Source organism: Lacerta agilis, chromosome 9 (genome assembly GCF_009819535.1).
Source record: "Lacerta agilis isolate rLacAgi1 chromosome 9, rLacAgi1.pri, whole genome shotgun sequence".
Lineage (NCBI taxonomy): Eukaryota > Metazoa > Chordata > Lepidosauria > Squamata > Lacertidae > Lacerta > Lacerta agilis.
The window spans coordinates 68,338,438-68,354,421 of NC_046320.1; the positions used below are offsets into that span (position 1 = coordinate 68,338,438).

Sequence of the window (15,984 nt, forward strand, 5' to 3'; positions counted from 1 at the left end):
TTAATTTGCTACCAAGGAGAGACTCCTTCTTTGGAGGTCTTTAAGCAGAGACTTGATAGCCATTTGTTAGGCATGCTTTGATTGTGTTTCCTGCTTGGCAGGGGGTTGGACTGGATGGCCCTTGTGGTCTCTTCCAACCCTATGATTCTATTCTGTGATTATATATTGAAAGCCTCCTGGAAAGCCTGATGTAAGTTCCCCTTTTACCTTGTTCCCTATGCAATTAAGTCCTTTTAATTGACTTTCCTTTCTCTATGTAAGTCTCTCTTAAGTCCCCTTTTTACCTTCCTTCTTTCTCCCTTTTAAGTCTTTTAAACTGAGATTCTTTGTGTCTCTCTCTAATGCTTTTTAAGTTCTTTTATTTGACATGTAGCTTCTACTGATGTGTAGCATTCCTAGCCTCTCTATAAATGGTATTTAGACTTTACCTGAGTTTGTAAAACTTTGGCTTTTGTCTGTAGCCCCTTTTATTTGATACTATTTGCATGGCCTTTTTAATATTTCTATGTTATTGGCATAATATTTAGCTTTTACTGTAAGCTCTGTCTTTGTGCAACTTATTCTCTTAGTGCATACCTCTCTGGCATATCATTAGTCAATGAAAAGCGCCCCTTCGCTGGAGCGCCCCCTTCCCTGGATGGCACAGGAATTCCTGGCCGAGGGATGTGAGAGTTGCCAGATAGCCAGAGACAGGATAATTCTTTGATGGATGGTCCTGCCGGTTGGAAGGAAAGGCGGGAGGTACCAGGGGCAGCCAGGGGCTGCTTAACCCCCACTTTGAGATAAGAGTGCGAGACAGGAACTTTCACCCAATAATGAACTCAAGGCTGAAACCCTTTAAGTAAAAGCTTTTCTGTAACCTGTTTAGATGAAACCTGTTCTGATAGATATGAACCTTGATTAGTAGTGCATTCCTTACTGGCATATTAAGCCAGGAAAGGAATAGATCAAGAGGGGCCCACTCAAGGAGACAGGCAGGCACCAGGAACGAACTCAACGCTAAGTGACCTTTTGGCCTAGAAGATTGTAAAAACAGGAATTTTCAAGGATGTTACTAAGGCTGTGACGTGCACAGATTCCTGGGGAGGGGGAAAGAGGGGTTTGAAGATTATATAAACTGTATGCAACTGATGCTCGGTGCAGTTCGCTGTGAATTATCACGCGGGTGCCTTCCTGCCATTCTAAATGACAGGAATAAAAACTCTTTCTCTATTTCAAATCCTCAGTGTCTTTTTTTGACTCCTTCCTCCCTCACCCCCCCGGGTGCAACAAAGAACCCAAGGTTAACGGAAAGGCCTGCAATAAGGCTACAAGGGAAATGGGGGCACTGTTGCGTACTTGCATTCTTACACTGTCTGGCACCTCACCTCCCTCCAAATATTACACATTGCTAAAAGCCCTTCTCTAGCTGCTGACCATTGCCTATTCTACCCTACACTATGTGGGCTCTTGAAACAGGCCCTTTCTATTCCACCAGGCCTTGGAAGGTTGAGATTGGTTGGAATTGTGACTAGTTCTTGCTGCGGTTTGTAGCATTTTTTGAGAATTTGCAATAATACCTTTTACTGTTTTAATGTGTGCTTTAAAAATCTTTTTACGGTAGTCTTGGCAGCCCTTTTTTTTTTTGCCAAGAGGCAAACAATGACTCAAGTAAATGAATGAATAAACAAATGTATCCCCCTTCAATGCCATATAGTTAACCAGATGAACAGTTACACAAGCAATAGACATGCTAATAGAACTTTATTGAAAAGCCAGGAGAACAAAAATCATAGACTGCTGTTGCTGATATGCAACTTTTATTTTGCACAAGTTTGTCGGCCATTGGCATCCAGCATGCGTACTTGACGTGTGACACTGGCGTTGCCTGCAAGTTCGTAATCTAAAAGTGGATTCACGTGATCCTCGTTCCTTGTTGTCTTCTCATTCTTGGTCACAGGCAGAGTCTACCATGCAGCCCTCTGAAATGGCAAGGAAATTCGTCAAAAGAAACCAACGTGTGCCACATCTTTTGTGGCCGTTTCCGATCTTCACAGGAACAGATCTGCCCAAGGCAGGTTGCATACTGAGCCAGCCCAACAACAGAGACAACCTGGGCAGCTGTCTGTAGTGCCAAAATTCGAGGAGCGCCTGCCAACATCTTGAGAGGGGAGAAATGTTGCCTGCGTGATTGGCTTAGCAAATTGCTTTCTGGTTATACAGGTATATCTCTGGAATTCCAGAGTACATAAAAGTGGGTGGGGCGGTGCATGTAGATTTTACCTTTGGCTAGTTTTACAGTTGGCTAGTTTCTCACATACCCCCCCCCCCCGCATTCTCCATCCACACAAGCAAGAGGCATCATCGAGGAACATTCCTGCCTTGTTCCTGATGGCTCAACACATCTCATCAAGAGCATTCTGGTCCTTTTCAGCTGCCCAAGCCTTAGTCCCCGACAGTTGTCAAAAGGGAAATGGAAAATGTTAAAATGAGAAAACAGTATTCTCGCCAACTCTTGGTCATTTCAAGTACTCTTTCATGCTCCTCGGCATCACATAAGATGCAGGGGAAGTGGCATATTGCAGGGAAATGTTGATTTGCTTAGGCTGGCATCAACTAGTTGCTAAGATAAGGTTACCAGACGTCCCTGTTTCCCGGGGACAGCCCCCGGATTTACAGATCAGCCCCTTGACAAAATCCTATCTGAAGTTGAAAAGTGTCCCCGGATTCATTGGGAAAAAAATCTGGCAACCGTATGCTAAGAAGCAGCTGCATTGCAGGGGAATGAACTAGATGACCCTTATGTTCCCTTCAACTCTGTAGTTCTATGATTCTAAGAAATGCAACTTTCCATTCAAAAATATCATTATGCTTCAAGAAAGGTGCATGTATTCCATAGCAGGTAACAAATGAATTTGTGCCTGTTTCACGGTAGCAATTTGTGGCTGTTTAAAATGCATTTAAATGGAGGATCAGAACCATGCCTGGGGTTCCCATCCCCATCACCCACATGTTGACTTGAACCTCTGCACAAGGACAGAGGTCCACCCACATCTAAACTGGCTTTATGTAGCTGAGCAGAGATGTGATGTGGCACTATGCTTTCCATGTTCACCCTCGACCCTTTAACAGCAGGCTTGACAGCAACTGTAGCAGCAGCTCTTTTCTATGCCTACAGCAATTTCCAGCTAGCAGAAACCAAATCGCGCTCACTTGAAAAAGCAAAAAGGGTGATATGCGCTGCACAGATACGGACAGCATAGCAATGAATGTTATGGGTGAAAAGGGCGGGTTTCAGCCAAAAGAGAAGAACAAACTTTTCATGTATGCTACAACCTTGGCGAGGATATTGTTAGCCCAAAAATGGAAAAGCGACAAAATTCCAACAAAAGAAGAATGGGAAGGAAAGCTGATGGATGGAATATGCTGAAATGGCAAAACTGACGGGAAGACTTAAGAGATAAAAGACAATACTGTAGTGACTTTTAAAAAGTATGGGAACCATTCATGTTGTATATACAGAAACAATGGAAAGAGATGGACTCACTAGCAGGGTTTGAGTAAACACTTACAATCAACTGAAACAAACATAGAAACTACTAAGAGGTTGTTAAATAAGATAAGAGTACAACAAGAAGTAATATAGAGAACTCAGTATTAAGATAAAACAAAGTAAGCAGGAGAAGTTATTACACAAAAAACCAGAAAAGGAAGTTGAGGGAAGTCGAGGGGGGAAAGGGGGCTCTGTATTTTGTTATGTGGTATATTGTCAGTATGATAAAAATGTAAAATCCAATGAAATTTATTTAAAAAAGAAAAGGAAAAGGGTGGGTTTCTGATGGGGAGATGTCCTCACCATTGCTGCAGCAGATGCCTGATGCGGCACAGGTCCCTCCGCTGTTGCCGCACGGCTTCCTTCCAGACTCGCAAGGCGTTGGAAGGAAATTTTCTTCCTGGCATCTCATGGTTTCCGCTGTGCCAAAGTAACAGCCTAGTTCTTCGCCACAACAGATATTGGGACCAAAGCAATGCCCTCTGTTTCTTGGCCCACAGGAGATGCACTGGTGTGGGGCACAAAACGGGGGAAATGTAGCTTTAGCCAAGTCTGGTTTACAAGGGCGTCTTACCCATAGAGGCTAGTGGTGCGGGGCGCCGGGGTGCCAAGTTCTGGAGGGTGCCAGGGAAGAGGCGGAGGCTGGATGTGGTGCCTCTTGGCATCAGCTCGCTGCTCTCGCCTGCCTCCGCCATGCCGCGCTGAAGCAGCGCAGTGCCCAGAGCCTCCATCTGCCGTGGCCACCGTGGCACAAAGCGGCCAGCTGAGCCGGGAGGTGCCACGTCCAGCCTCCACCTCTTCCCTGCCGGAGGAGCCGCCCTCCAGCCACTGCCCGCCTCTTCCAGCCCCGCCGGCAGTTCCGCCCTCCCTAAAAAACTATGGGAAAGGGGGGTGCGCTGGAGGGAGCTTTGCACCACGGCGCCGGATATGCTTAAGACGGCCCTGCTGGTTTACATAATCAGATGTCTGGTGATGTTTACAGTCAAAGTGGCTTGGATGGCATGCAAACCATACATTTAAAGCATACACACATACCCCAACAGACAGGATTCTTTCCCGACCTGATATGGAGAGCCCAGGGATTGAACCTGCGGTCTTCTGCATGCAGATGCTCTTAACACTGAGCCAAAGCCCTCTCCCACCTTGCCTTCTCATGCCTTAAACCCGCCATGACTTACTTTTCTGACTTCCATGTCCAGGAGGGAGCGCTTCCCTCCAATGGGGCAATTCTGGATGTAGCAAGCCGAAGAGAGAGCCAGGAGCCAAAGCAAGCAGAAGGCTAGCATATTGTAAGACATGGTCGCCCTGGTTGCCACCAGCTGGTTCTCTTGAGGAGCAGGAATGGAGAAGGTCTTTCTGGTTTTTGCCTTTATGGCCGTAGGTGTATATATATACTGGTGGACAGGCCTGTTGAGCCATGCTATAGCCCTTGTTACTCATATCTCTTAAAAAGCACAAGGCATTGCTCTTCACGCCAAGTGTCATGTCTAATAAGACAAGGTCGCAGATGTGAGGGCACTGAAATATGGGCAATTTTCTCTCTCGTTTCATTGCAAACTGGGTGGAAGATGCATCAAAGGCCAAGAGTTCTCCCTAATTGAAGAAGTCTTTGATGTCACCAGAGGTTGGGGAGGAGAATATGAATACTTTTCGTCGGGCTTTCGGGAGATCTGAAATTCTTTTCCCCTGGATTTTGGGGAGATCTGATCTGTATGAGACTCTGGCCTGGACCATAGCCCTCTCGGAAAAAACCTCCTGTCATTTTAGGAGGACATCCATTTGTGGAAAGCACAAACACCACCCATTCTTATTAGATCTATTTATTTTATATAGTAAAAGTATTTACCCGTATATATCACCTGTTCCGTATAGTTAAAGCTATGGTTTTCCCAGTAGTAATGTACGGAAGTGAGAGCTGGACCATAAAGAAGGCTGATCGCCGAAGAATTGATGCTTTTGAATTATGGTGCTGGAGGAGACTCTTGAGAGTCCCATGGACTGCAAGAAGAACAAACCTATCCATTCTTAAAGAAATCAGCCCTGAGTGCTCACTAGAAGGACAGATCCTGAAGTTGAGGCTCCAGTACTTTGGCCACCTCATGAAGAGAAGACTCCCTAGAAACGACCCTGATGTTGGGAAAGATGGAGGGCACAAGGAGAAGGGGACGACAGAGGATGAGATGGTGGGACAGTGTTCTCGAAGCTACTAACATGAGTTTGGCCAAACTGCAAGAGGCAGTGAAGGATAGGCGTGCCTGGCGTGCTCTGGTCCATAGGGTCACGAAGAGTCGGACACGACTGAACGACTGAACAACAACAACAACAATCACCTGTTCATACAATATAAGATGTCGGTGTGCAGCAATATATACAGTAGAATATAAAACAGCATGGAAACAGTACAAAACGATCTTTTAAATGGTAGAAATACATTTTTTAAAAATTTAAATGGTGCATAGGCCTGTCTCTTCTGGAAGAGTGTTCCACAGCTTGGGCCTGCCAACATGAAAGGCTCAGCTTCTAGTGGAGGCAATGAAAATGTTAAAAATTTCCTGTTGGAATACAGTAGCTCAGTGGCTAGAGCATGAGGCTCTTAAACACAGCGTCGTGGGTTCGAGCCCCATGTTGGGCATAAGGGCTTGGACCAGGATGAGCCTCATGGTCCCTTCTAAGTTTATGGTTTTGTCTGCCAAAGGAACCTAGGACGGCAAACACCAAAGTGGTAAAGCCGTACTATTAAGAAGAAAACAGTAACATACTTAAGGCAATTAAAAACATTTAAACCACTTGCGATAATGCTCCTGAAACTTTCGTTTCAGGCAGGGCATTCTCCAAAGAGGGCTTATATTTATTTTGGATCTCTTTGCCCAAGTCAAAAAGTTGTTGCTGTGCACAGAGTGTGTCTGCTGAACCAGTAGATGGTGCACAAAGAGTGACCTTAACGTCTTCTTAGGCTGCTGAAGTATAGAATCCGTCCCAGTTAGCGTTATGTTCTATGGTGCGTGTGTGCAGTTTACTAGAAATGGGTTGGCATAAATGAAAAAAGAGGGTACCAGTAAGTCATTCCTCTCGCCCACTTGGATAAAAATAAGGAGCTAGTTCACTCCAAGTCAGATGAGTTCTTGTAGCTTGGTAGGGCCAGCTCTCAGAATTAAGGGATTCCAAATCTAACTCTCTGCAGCTTTTGGTGTTTCAACAACTTAAGATCTGTAAAATGGAATAGGCCCTGTTCCTGATATCTCCACATTGCAAGTTTGAAGAAGAACATGCAACCATTGCGCCCCTTGCCTCTTCCCTCTGCTAGGGATAGACAGATCTGTCAATTTCAGTTTTTTTCGGTTTCTCATTTCCCTCCCCCAATCTGTGTCAGTTTTCCACATTTTTCCATAACTTTGCAATTTTTTTATTGTTTTAAAGTTCTCAGCAAAACTTTTCAGCTTTTTAGGCTAATTTTCTCCACAACAGAACACATTTTTGTATGCCGTTTTGCCGCATATACTGTACACAGCCATATGTTTGTCTTTTCCCTAAGTGCATTTCTGTACGCTATTTTCACCAATATATGCACATTTAACCCTAGGATATCCATTTTTGCATGCATTACTTGGGCTACATTGCAAAATTGGGAAAGGTGCAGATTTAGAAGGGCAGTTGTGTTTCAGCGTATTGTTTTAGAAAGTGTGAATTAGGTAGGTTCGCCATTAAATGCAAAAACGGCTCAGATTGGTCCCCAATGCCTACCAGCCCTTTTATCCTCCCCACCCCCCAGTGTGCTGGGGCCATCCTGTTAGGCCGCAATACTGTAGATTGTAATGGCTTGCTTTGAAGTCATTTCAGCACCAGATGGAGAAATAATAAATCACCTCCCCAACCACCCCGCCCTGTATTTGGCCAGAACGAAGGTGGCAACCCTAGACTAGCTGACCCTTGATGTCCCTTCCAATTGTACATGTTGTGTATTGATTCAAGGGTTATCATATCTGTATTACTATTGTCTCTATTCACATTAGGGGAAAATAACTGCCTTCCTGTTCCAGAAGGAACAGCTACTATTGGTTCATTCAAGTTGCTGCATTTGGATCCTCAGTCTTATTGGTTCCCACCAAAAGGCAGCTTTGTGATTGCTTGAGATTGTTCCCTCCAAAATGTATCCTTTCTAGCCAGTCTTTTGTCCCTATAAATGTAGCTTCCCTCTCCTCAGTTCCCCAGTCTTGTTTGCCTGAATAAAGAGTGTTACGTGAAGAAGCTGTCTCTTGCCTGCTATGTCAGAGAGCTGAAATCACGTGCTGAATCACTATCCCCACGCTACAACAGTACAATTCTGTGCTTCTATGGCTATTTCCTGTCTCTCCCCCCGCCCCCATCTCACACATCACTCTCTGTCTTCCACACAGGCAAGGAAGAAACATTCGATGACATATTCCAGCCAGGCAAAAACCTTCAAGCAGGATGCAAGTAAGCAAGCAAGCACGAGGAGTGTTGTACAGTGGTACCTTGGTTCTCAAACGCCTTGGTACTCAAACAACTTGGAACCCAGACACTGCAAACCCGGAAGTAAGTGTTCCGGTTAGCGAACTTTTTTCCGAAGCCAAACGTGCTCCGTTTTGAGTGCCACACTTCCGTTTCAAGTGTTACGCTGCAGTCTGTCTGTTTTTGCTATTTATTTTGTGTTTTTGTTTTTGCGGCTCTTTTTTTTGTGTGTGTGTGAGACTGTGGAACCCAGTTCAGCTACTGATTGATGGATTGCATGACTGCTTTCATTTCATGTATCAATGGTCTCGTTAGATAGTAAAATTCATTTTAAATTGCTGTTTTAGGGGTTGTTATTCAAAGTGTCTGGAACGGATTAATCCATGTTGCATAACTTTCTATGGGAAAGCACGCCTTAGTTTTGGAACGTTTTGGAATGGACTTCCAAGTTACCACTGTATCTGGCTTAGGGAGACTTTGAGGGACAGATAAAGAGAACTTGAGTGGTGCAATTCTCCCTTGGGCCTGAGGCTTCCCATCCTGGTATAGCAAAAGGAGATCTACCCAACTTTCCAAACCTAGTGGTCCACATGCGCTACCACGATTGCTGTTATACACATATTTAAGGTTTAGAGCAATGCAAAGAAATAGAGGAAAATAACAGAATGGGAAAAACCAGAGATTTGTTCAAGAAAATTGGAGATATGAAAGGAACATTTCATACAAAGATTACCACAATTAAAGACAAAAGTGGAAAGGACCTAACAGAAGCAGAAGACATCAAGAAGAGGTGGCAAGAATACACAGAAGAATTATACCAGAAAGATATGGAGGTCTCATACCCCCCAGGTAATGTGGTTGCTGACCTTGAGCCAGACATCCTGGAGAGTGAAGTCAAATGGGCCTTAGAAAGCCTTGCTAACAACAAGGCCAGTGGAAGTGATGATATTCCAGCTGAACTATTTAAAATGTTAAGGGGCTACACTCAATATGCCAACAAGTTTGGAAAACTCAGCAGTGGCCAGAGGATTGGAGTAGATCAGTCTACATCCCAATCCCAAAGAAGGGCAGTGCCAAAGAATGCTCCAACTACCGCACAATTGCACTCATTTCACACGCTAGCAAGGTTATGCTTAAAATTCTACAAGGCAGGCTTAAACAGTATGTGGACCGAGAACTCCCAGAAGTGCAAGCTGGATTTCGAAGGGGCAGAGGAACCAGAGACCAAATTGCAAACATGCGCTGGATTATGGAGAAAGCTAGAAAGTTCCAGAAAAACATCTACTTCTGCTTCATTGACTACGCAAAAGCATTTGACTGTGTCGACCACAGCAAACTATGGCAAGTTCTTAAAGAAATGGGAGTGCCGGATCACCTCATTTGTCTCCTGAGAAATCTCTATGTGGGACAAGAAGCTACAGTTAGAACTGGATGTGGAACAACTGATTGGTTCAAAATTGGGAAAGGAGTACGACAAGGCTGTATATTGTCCCCCTGCTTATTTAACTTATATGCAGAATTCATCATGCGAAAGGCTGGACTGGATGAATCCCAAACCGGAATTAAGATTGCTGGTAAAAATATCAACAACCTCAGATATGCTGATGATACTACCTTGATGGCAGAAAGTGAGGAGGAATTAAAGAACCTTTTAATGAGGGTGAAAGAGGAAAGCGCAAGATATTGTCTGAAGCTCAACATCAAAAAAACTAAGCTCATGGCCACTGGTCCCATCACCTCCTGGCAAATAGAAGGGGAAGAAATGGAGGCACTGAGAGATTTCACTTTCTTGGGTTCCATGATCACTGCAGATGGTGACAGCAGTCACGAAATTAGAAGACGCCTGCTTCTTGGGAGAAAAGCAATAACAAACCTAGAAAGCATCTTAAAAAGCAAAGACATGACCTTGCCGACAAAGGTCCGTATAGTTAAAGCTATGGTCTTCCCAGTAGTAATGTACGGAAGTGAGAGCTGGACCATCAAGAAGGCTGATCGCCGAAGAATTGATGCTTTTGAATTATGGTGCTGGAGGAGACTCTTGAGAGTCCCATGGACTGCAAGAAGATCAAACCTATCCATTCTCAAAGAAATCAGCCCTGAATGCTCACTAGAAGGACAGATCCTGAAGTTGAGGCTCCAGTACTTTGGCCACCTCATGAGAAGAGAAGACTCCCTAGAAAAGACCCTGATGTTGGGAAAGATGGAGGGCACAAGGAGAAGGGGACGACAGAGGATGAGATGGTTGGACAGTGTTCTCGAAGCTACTAACATGAGTTTGGCCAAACTGCGAGAGGTAGTGAAGGATAGGCGTGCCTGGCGTGCTCTGGTCCATGGGGTCACGAAGAGTCGGACACGACTGAACGACTGAACAACAACAAGGTTTAGAGTGGCCTTCTGGGATTGGATCGGTGCTTCTTCCTGAAGGGTGCAATGACAGTGATGCTGAATATAAATGAGAAATATCGACTATTAATGAAACCGGGGCTAATATCTACTGCTGCCATACCTGTTCCTTTTTGCCTGACCTTCGTTAGAGTCAGTTAGCACTTTCATCAACTCTGCAGCTGCAGACGAGGGCTTGAAACTCTTAACCGCATTGAACGTCTTCGCTCCGTAATGCATCCGCCCCCACTTTTGGCTTTACTAATTGACCAGCAGGCTCCTAACCGTTGTCCAGGAAGCAATCCTGCTACCTGCTCTCTTGTGCCTTAATATTTGGCACTTAAATGGGGCACAGGAGGTCAAATTCAGAGGACCTCGATTCTCGCTGTGAATTCAAGACCGTTCAGGTCGCCGACTTTAAATTGTGAGGAGTATTAAAAGGCAACTAATTAGGGACGAGATTCAGAGGGTAATGTAGGATATTCTGTTATCTACTCCACTGTTATGACATCATTAGACTGAGAGGGCAGGAAAGTTGCAAATCCAACTTGCTGCGCCATTGGTAGACTCGTCTCCACATTGGCAACGCTTGCTTTGATAAGACTCTGATCAGACAGACTGCAAGGGAATAGATATATCTGCAACTGCATGAAATACGGAGCGACCCAACGAAGCAGAATGTTGGAAGATTCGGGACAGACAAAAGGAGGTCCTACTTCACACAGTGCATTGTTAAACTATGGAACTCCCCTCCACAGGAGACAATGATGGCCACCAACCTAGATGACTTGAAAAGAGGGTTAGACCATTGCAAGGAGGTTGAGTGTCAGAGGCTACTAGATTTTACCAGAGACAGTAGGCCTCTGAATATCAGTCGCTAGGAATCAGAAGCATGGCGTAGGGAGTGCTGTGGCACTCATGTCTTGCCTGCAGGCTTCCCACAGGCATCTGGTTGGCCCCATCTGAGAAGAGACATGGACCTTTGGCCTGATCCAGCGGTCAAGCTCTTCTTACGCTCATTGTGCACTGCAGCAGCACCAGCAGAGCAGGTGGCTCCAGAACAGAAGACTCAAGGAAGTGAGCCAAGCCGCGATCTCACCTCCATTAAGGTCAAGGGTTGCCTGAACAAGTGGAACATGCTAGTAAGTGTTGCTTGCTACGCCTATGGATCGTTGCCTGCCGGTACAAGTCACCTCGGATGCAAGGAGGTAGGAAGGTGCCAAGGGTTGAGCTCACATTCCCATTGGTTCTTCATCCAGTGTGCTCCTGGTGACAATTTGGGAAGCGGCGTACACACAGTGTCGGCCACAATCCGTCTCTGTGCTGTGGTTTATTATGAAATGCTGCATTTCCTCACCCCCACCTCAGACCAGCTTCGATCCGAATCGAGAAAATGAACAGCACGGCTTCATTTCAAGCTGGCAACGTGTGTAGACAGCCTACGGCAGTCTGCATTTACACAGAAAGCATGTTCTGCGCCACCAAGCGACTGCCCTGCCTGACCCCAAAAGCCTCTGAGTCAAGCACCTCCCGATGGCACCGTCACTTGTCGCTTGTTCCCTTCTTTGGAAGAAAGAAGAGCAAATCAAATGGCTTGAAGGATCATATACAGGCATTGATAGGCTGGGGGTGGGGGTTCCTGTTGAAGCTAAAAACCCCATCTTCTTGCCCAGGGCTTCCTCTTTACACCCTCCCTTCCTCTTTGGGATACAGAAAAGAAGCCCTTTCCAACTTGGGTGGCCGGATCTGCGATGCATGCATCTCCAATCACAGACTTCCTTGAGCTTTGGCCATCGTTTTTCCAATGGGGTAAGCATATGCTTTTCCTTCTGGGTTTATCATTTTATCCTTCAGCAGGGGCGTAGCAACGGGGATGCGAGGGGTGCGGGCCACACCGGGTGTCAGACTAAAGACGGGCCCAAACCCAGTGAGCAGCAAAGCGGCAAAGCAGCTGCTGCTGCTCCCCCCTTCCCCCCAACTCACTGTAGGCTTGGGGGTGGGGTGCCGAATGGCACCACCCTTCAGCCTGACGGGGGTCACATTGTGCCCCCCGCCCGCGACTACCCCAAACGTGTGTATCTTTATTTTGGGGGTGTATCTGTGGGGCAAAGGATAGGAGGGTGTGTTTTGGGGTGTGTGACTGAGGAGAGGGGCTTTCTGGGTGGGCAGTAGATCACCTGTGGGTGACCTTTGGGTGTGTTCTTGGGAGCCGGCTTGAAGGGGAGAGACCCAGGATTGAGGATGGGTGGGGATCGCAGCGCTGATCAGTGCCCCTGATGGGGCTTCCTGTCTCATTTCCTTCCTTTTCCTGTCCTGTTCCTTCCCAACGGGGTGCCGATCGCGGCGCACCCCAGGTGCACAGCATGTTCAGGCAGGCATGCATGCACACAGGCAGCTATCCAATGTAGATCCCACGCATTCCTCCCTCCACCCCCCCTCAAAGACAGTGTGCAGGCAGCTATCTGATGTAGATACTGGCTTCTCCTCCTCCCTCCCTCCACCCCCCCTCAAAGACAGCTGCACAGGAATCTATCTGAAGGAGGGAGGAAGGGGGAGAAGGTGAGATCTACACCAGATAGTTGTCTGCGCTACTTTCTTTGACAAGGGGGGGATTTCAAGGGGGGAATTTGCATCAGGTACCACCTGACTTTGGTACGCCACTGGTCCCAACTGTAAGTCTACCCCAAAGCTTTTGCAGGCACAAACAGCATTGATAGATAGAGGAATGGAGTGTGACCACCCTGGTAACATCATATGCACAAGTCATCATTGATGTGCAATAAAATGGATGTTTGGAGACAGCCTTTGAACTCTGTCCCAGCAAAACCTCTGTGTTACTATGTCAAGGGCAGGCCAGCAATGCACCACTGACGTCTTATTTTGGTCTGAGCTTAACGTAATAGGGTCTGAGTCAGATACCTCCAGGGAACATCCATGTTGTTGTTGTTTAGAAGTTTAGTCGTGTCCGACTCTTCGTGACCCCGTGGACCAGAGCATGCCAGGCCTCCCGCAGTTTGGTCAGACTCGTGTTGGTAGCTTAACGGTCTTAAGCCGCTTCTTGCCCCCCCCCCCACTCGCTGCTAACACAGCGGTGAGGTAGCAGGGAGATTGTGACAAGTTGCTCCCCGTTCGGCTGGTCCCCTCGAGACCCCACTCTTCCGTGGGGCTTTTTCAGGGGAGCGTGTAGCCCTAGCGCTTCCCCTGCAGGTTCAGAATAGCCTGAAACAGTCATCTCTTAATCAAATAATCCAGTGTTTTTCAACCACTGTTCCGCCTGGTGTGCCGTGGGAAAAATTGTGTTTATTTGATTCCTATTCAAGAGAATTACTTTATATATAGTCAATATAGGCACAGAGTTAAATTTTTTAACATTTTCTAATGGTGGTGTGCCTCGTGATTTTTTTCATGAAACAAGTGTGCCTTTGCCCAAAAAAGGTTGAAAAACACTGAGATAATCCATTTCGCACCGACATTCCATTCTGCAGACAGACTGGAAGTCCTCCTCTCCTACCATTCCTAACAAAAATGCTTCTGGTTTCTTTGGGAAGGTGTACCTAAACATCTTTTTAAATGTCATGCATGCAGTAAATTTCATACCCATATTCCATAGCCTTGATCATTTATAAAATTCAGTGTTATGCCCAATATCAATTGCCCATTTTATTATTACTGTATTTCCTTAATTTCCTCATCTTTTGTATGCCATCCTAGAAGTAACTTGTACATTTTTTGTAGGATTTTTGTTTTACTGTCTAACAATTCGGTTTCCAGCTTTGATCTAAAAGTCTCAAAGCCGTTCTTCATTTTGTCTTTTTTAAATATGTCATTTATTTGGTGGTACTGTAGCCAACCTGTTAACTTATCACACATTTCGTCATATGGTTTCATTTTTAACACTTTATCACTTTCCATTAACAACTCCCTATATGTAGGCCAATTGGCTTTCATATTTAACCTCTTGACTGAAATTGCTTCTGCTGGTGAGACCCATCATGGTGTTTTGTGTTCTAATAATTCTTTATATCTAACCCATACTTCATAGAGCGGTTTTCTTATTTCATGATTCAGGAAGCCTCTGTGTAATTTAATTTTGTCATATCACAAATATGCATGCTTCCCAAATCTGTTTCCACAACCTTCCAAATCTAATACATCTGTGTTTTCTAATTTCATCCAATCCTTTGACCAAATCAGACAGGACGCTTCATAATATATCTTTAAATCCGGCAGCAAGACTCTGCCTCTTTCTTTTTTTATCTGTAAGAAGTTTATACTTTATTCTAGGTTTCTTCTCCTGCAAGATAAATCTTGACAATGCTTTTTGCCAATCTTTAAACTGTCCTATTCCACTAATCACTGGGATTGTCTGAAATAAGAATAACATTTTGGGTAGCACATTCATCTTTATCACAGAGATTCTTCCCCAAAATGACAATTTTAATCTCCCCCATATTTCTAAATTTCTTTTGACCTCTTTCCACACAGATACATAATTATCTTTAAATAGATTTATGTTTTGGGGAGTCAACCAGATACCCAAATATTTTACCTTTTTGACCACCAAAATTCCTGTTTATCTTGTAATTTTTTAATTTGTTCCTGATTCATACTTTTAACCATCATTTTTGTTTTGGCTTTATTTAATTTAAAACCTGTTAATTGCCCCAATGCTTCAATTGCTTCTGTTACACTGGCTTGTGGCTTTTCTAACATTAGTACCAAGTCAATGGCAAAGACTTTTAACTTGTATTCCTTTGTGCCCACTTTCATTCCTTTTACACTTTGTGTCTCTCTTAACTTTTGTACCAGAACCTCTCATATGGATATGAACAATAAAGGTGATAATGGACACCCGTGTCTTGTTCCTTTAGAAATTTCAAAATTATCTGTCAAAAAATATTAACTATTAACATCACTTTTTGTTCTGAATAAATTGCTTCTATCCCTTTCAAAAACCCACTCCCCAAACCCATCAATTCCCAATTTTTCTTCATAAAGTACCAAGAAACGTTGTCAAATGCCTTTTCTGTGTCTATGAAAATCAATGCGGCTTGCTTGTCATTCCTGGTCTCCAAATCTTCAATTATATCAATTATGTCTCTCATATTGTCTTTCAATTGGCAACCAGGAAGAAAGACCTGATTTAAAATCAAATTAAATTTGCTAGAATATTGGCAAAAAAGTTTATAATCATTATTTAACAACAAAAGGGTCTATAATTCTTTACAGTCATTAAATCTGTTCCTTGTTTGGGAATTAATGTGATATACACTTCTTCCCATGTTTTCGGAGTCTGGCCTTTTGTCATTGCATTATTTATTTATTTATTTATTTAGTTATACCCCACCCATCTGGCTGGGTTTCCCCAGCCACTCTGGGCGGCTCCCAACAGAATATTAAAAACACGATGAACACACCAAACATTAAAAACTTCCCTAAACAAGGCTGCCTTCAGGTGTCTTCAAAAAGTTGGATAGTTGTTTATTTTCTTGACATCTGATGGGAGGGCGTTCCACAGAATCTGCCATGCTGATCTGCCCGGGCAGTAACGGGCCCTCTGAGAGGGGTTTGTTGACGTGTTTGCAATTCACAAAATTCCC

General features: G+C 44.7%; 1 protein-coding gene across 1 annotated transcript; it reads right to left on the bottom strand.

The window, feature by feature from the left end:
* Positions 1 to 1,726: 1,726 nt before the first annotated feature.
* LOC117053478 (neurophysin 1) lies at positions 1,727 to 4,901 on the bottom strand. The gene is made up of 3 exons (XM_033161222.1): positions 4,711 to 4,901; positions 3,836 to 4,040; positions 1,727 to 1,961 (listed from the first exon to the last, which is right to left on the bottom strand). Exons 1-3 carry the CDS (start codon positions 4,828 to 4,830, stop codon positions 1,924 to 1,926), a joined length of 363 nt encoding a protein of 120 aa, XP_033017113.1. The 5' UTR covers positions 4,831 to 4,901; the 3' UTR covers positions 1,727 to 1,923.
* Positions 4,902 to 15,984: the final 11,083 nt, after the last annotated feature.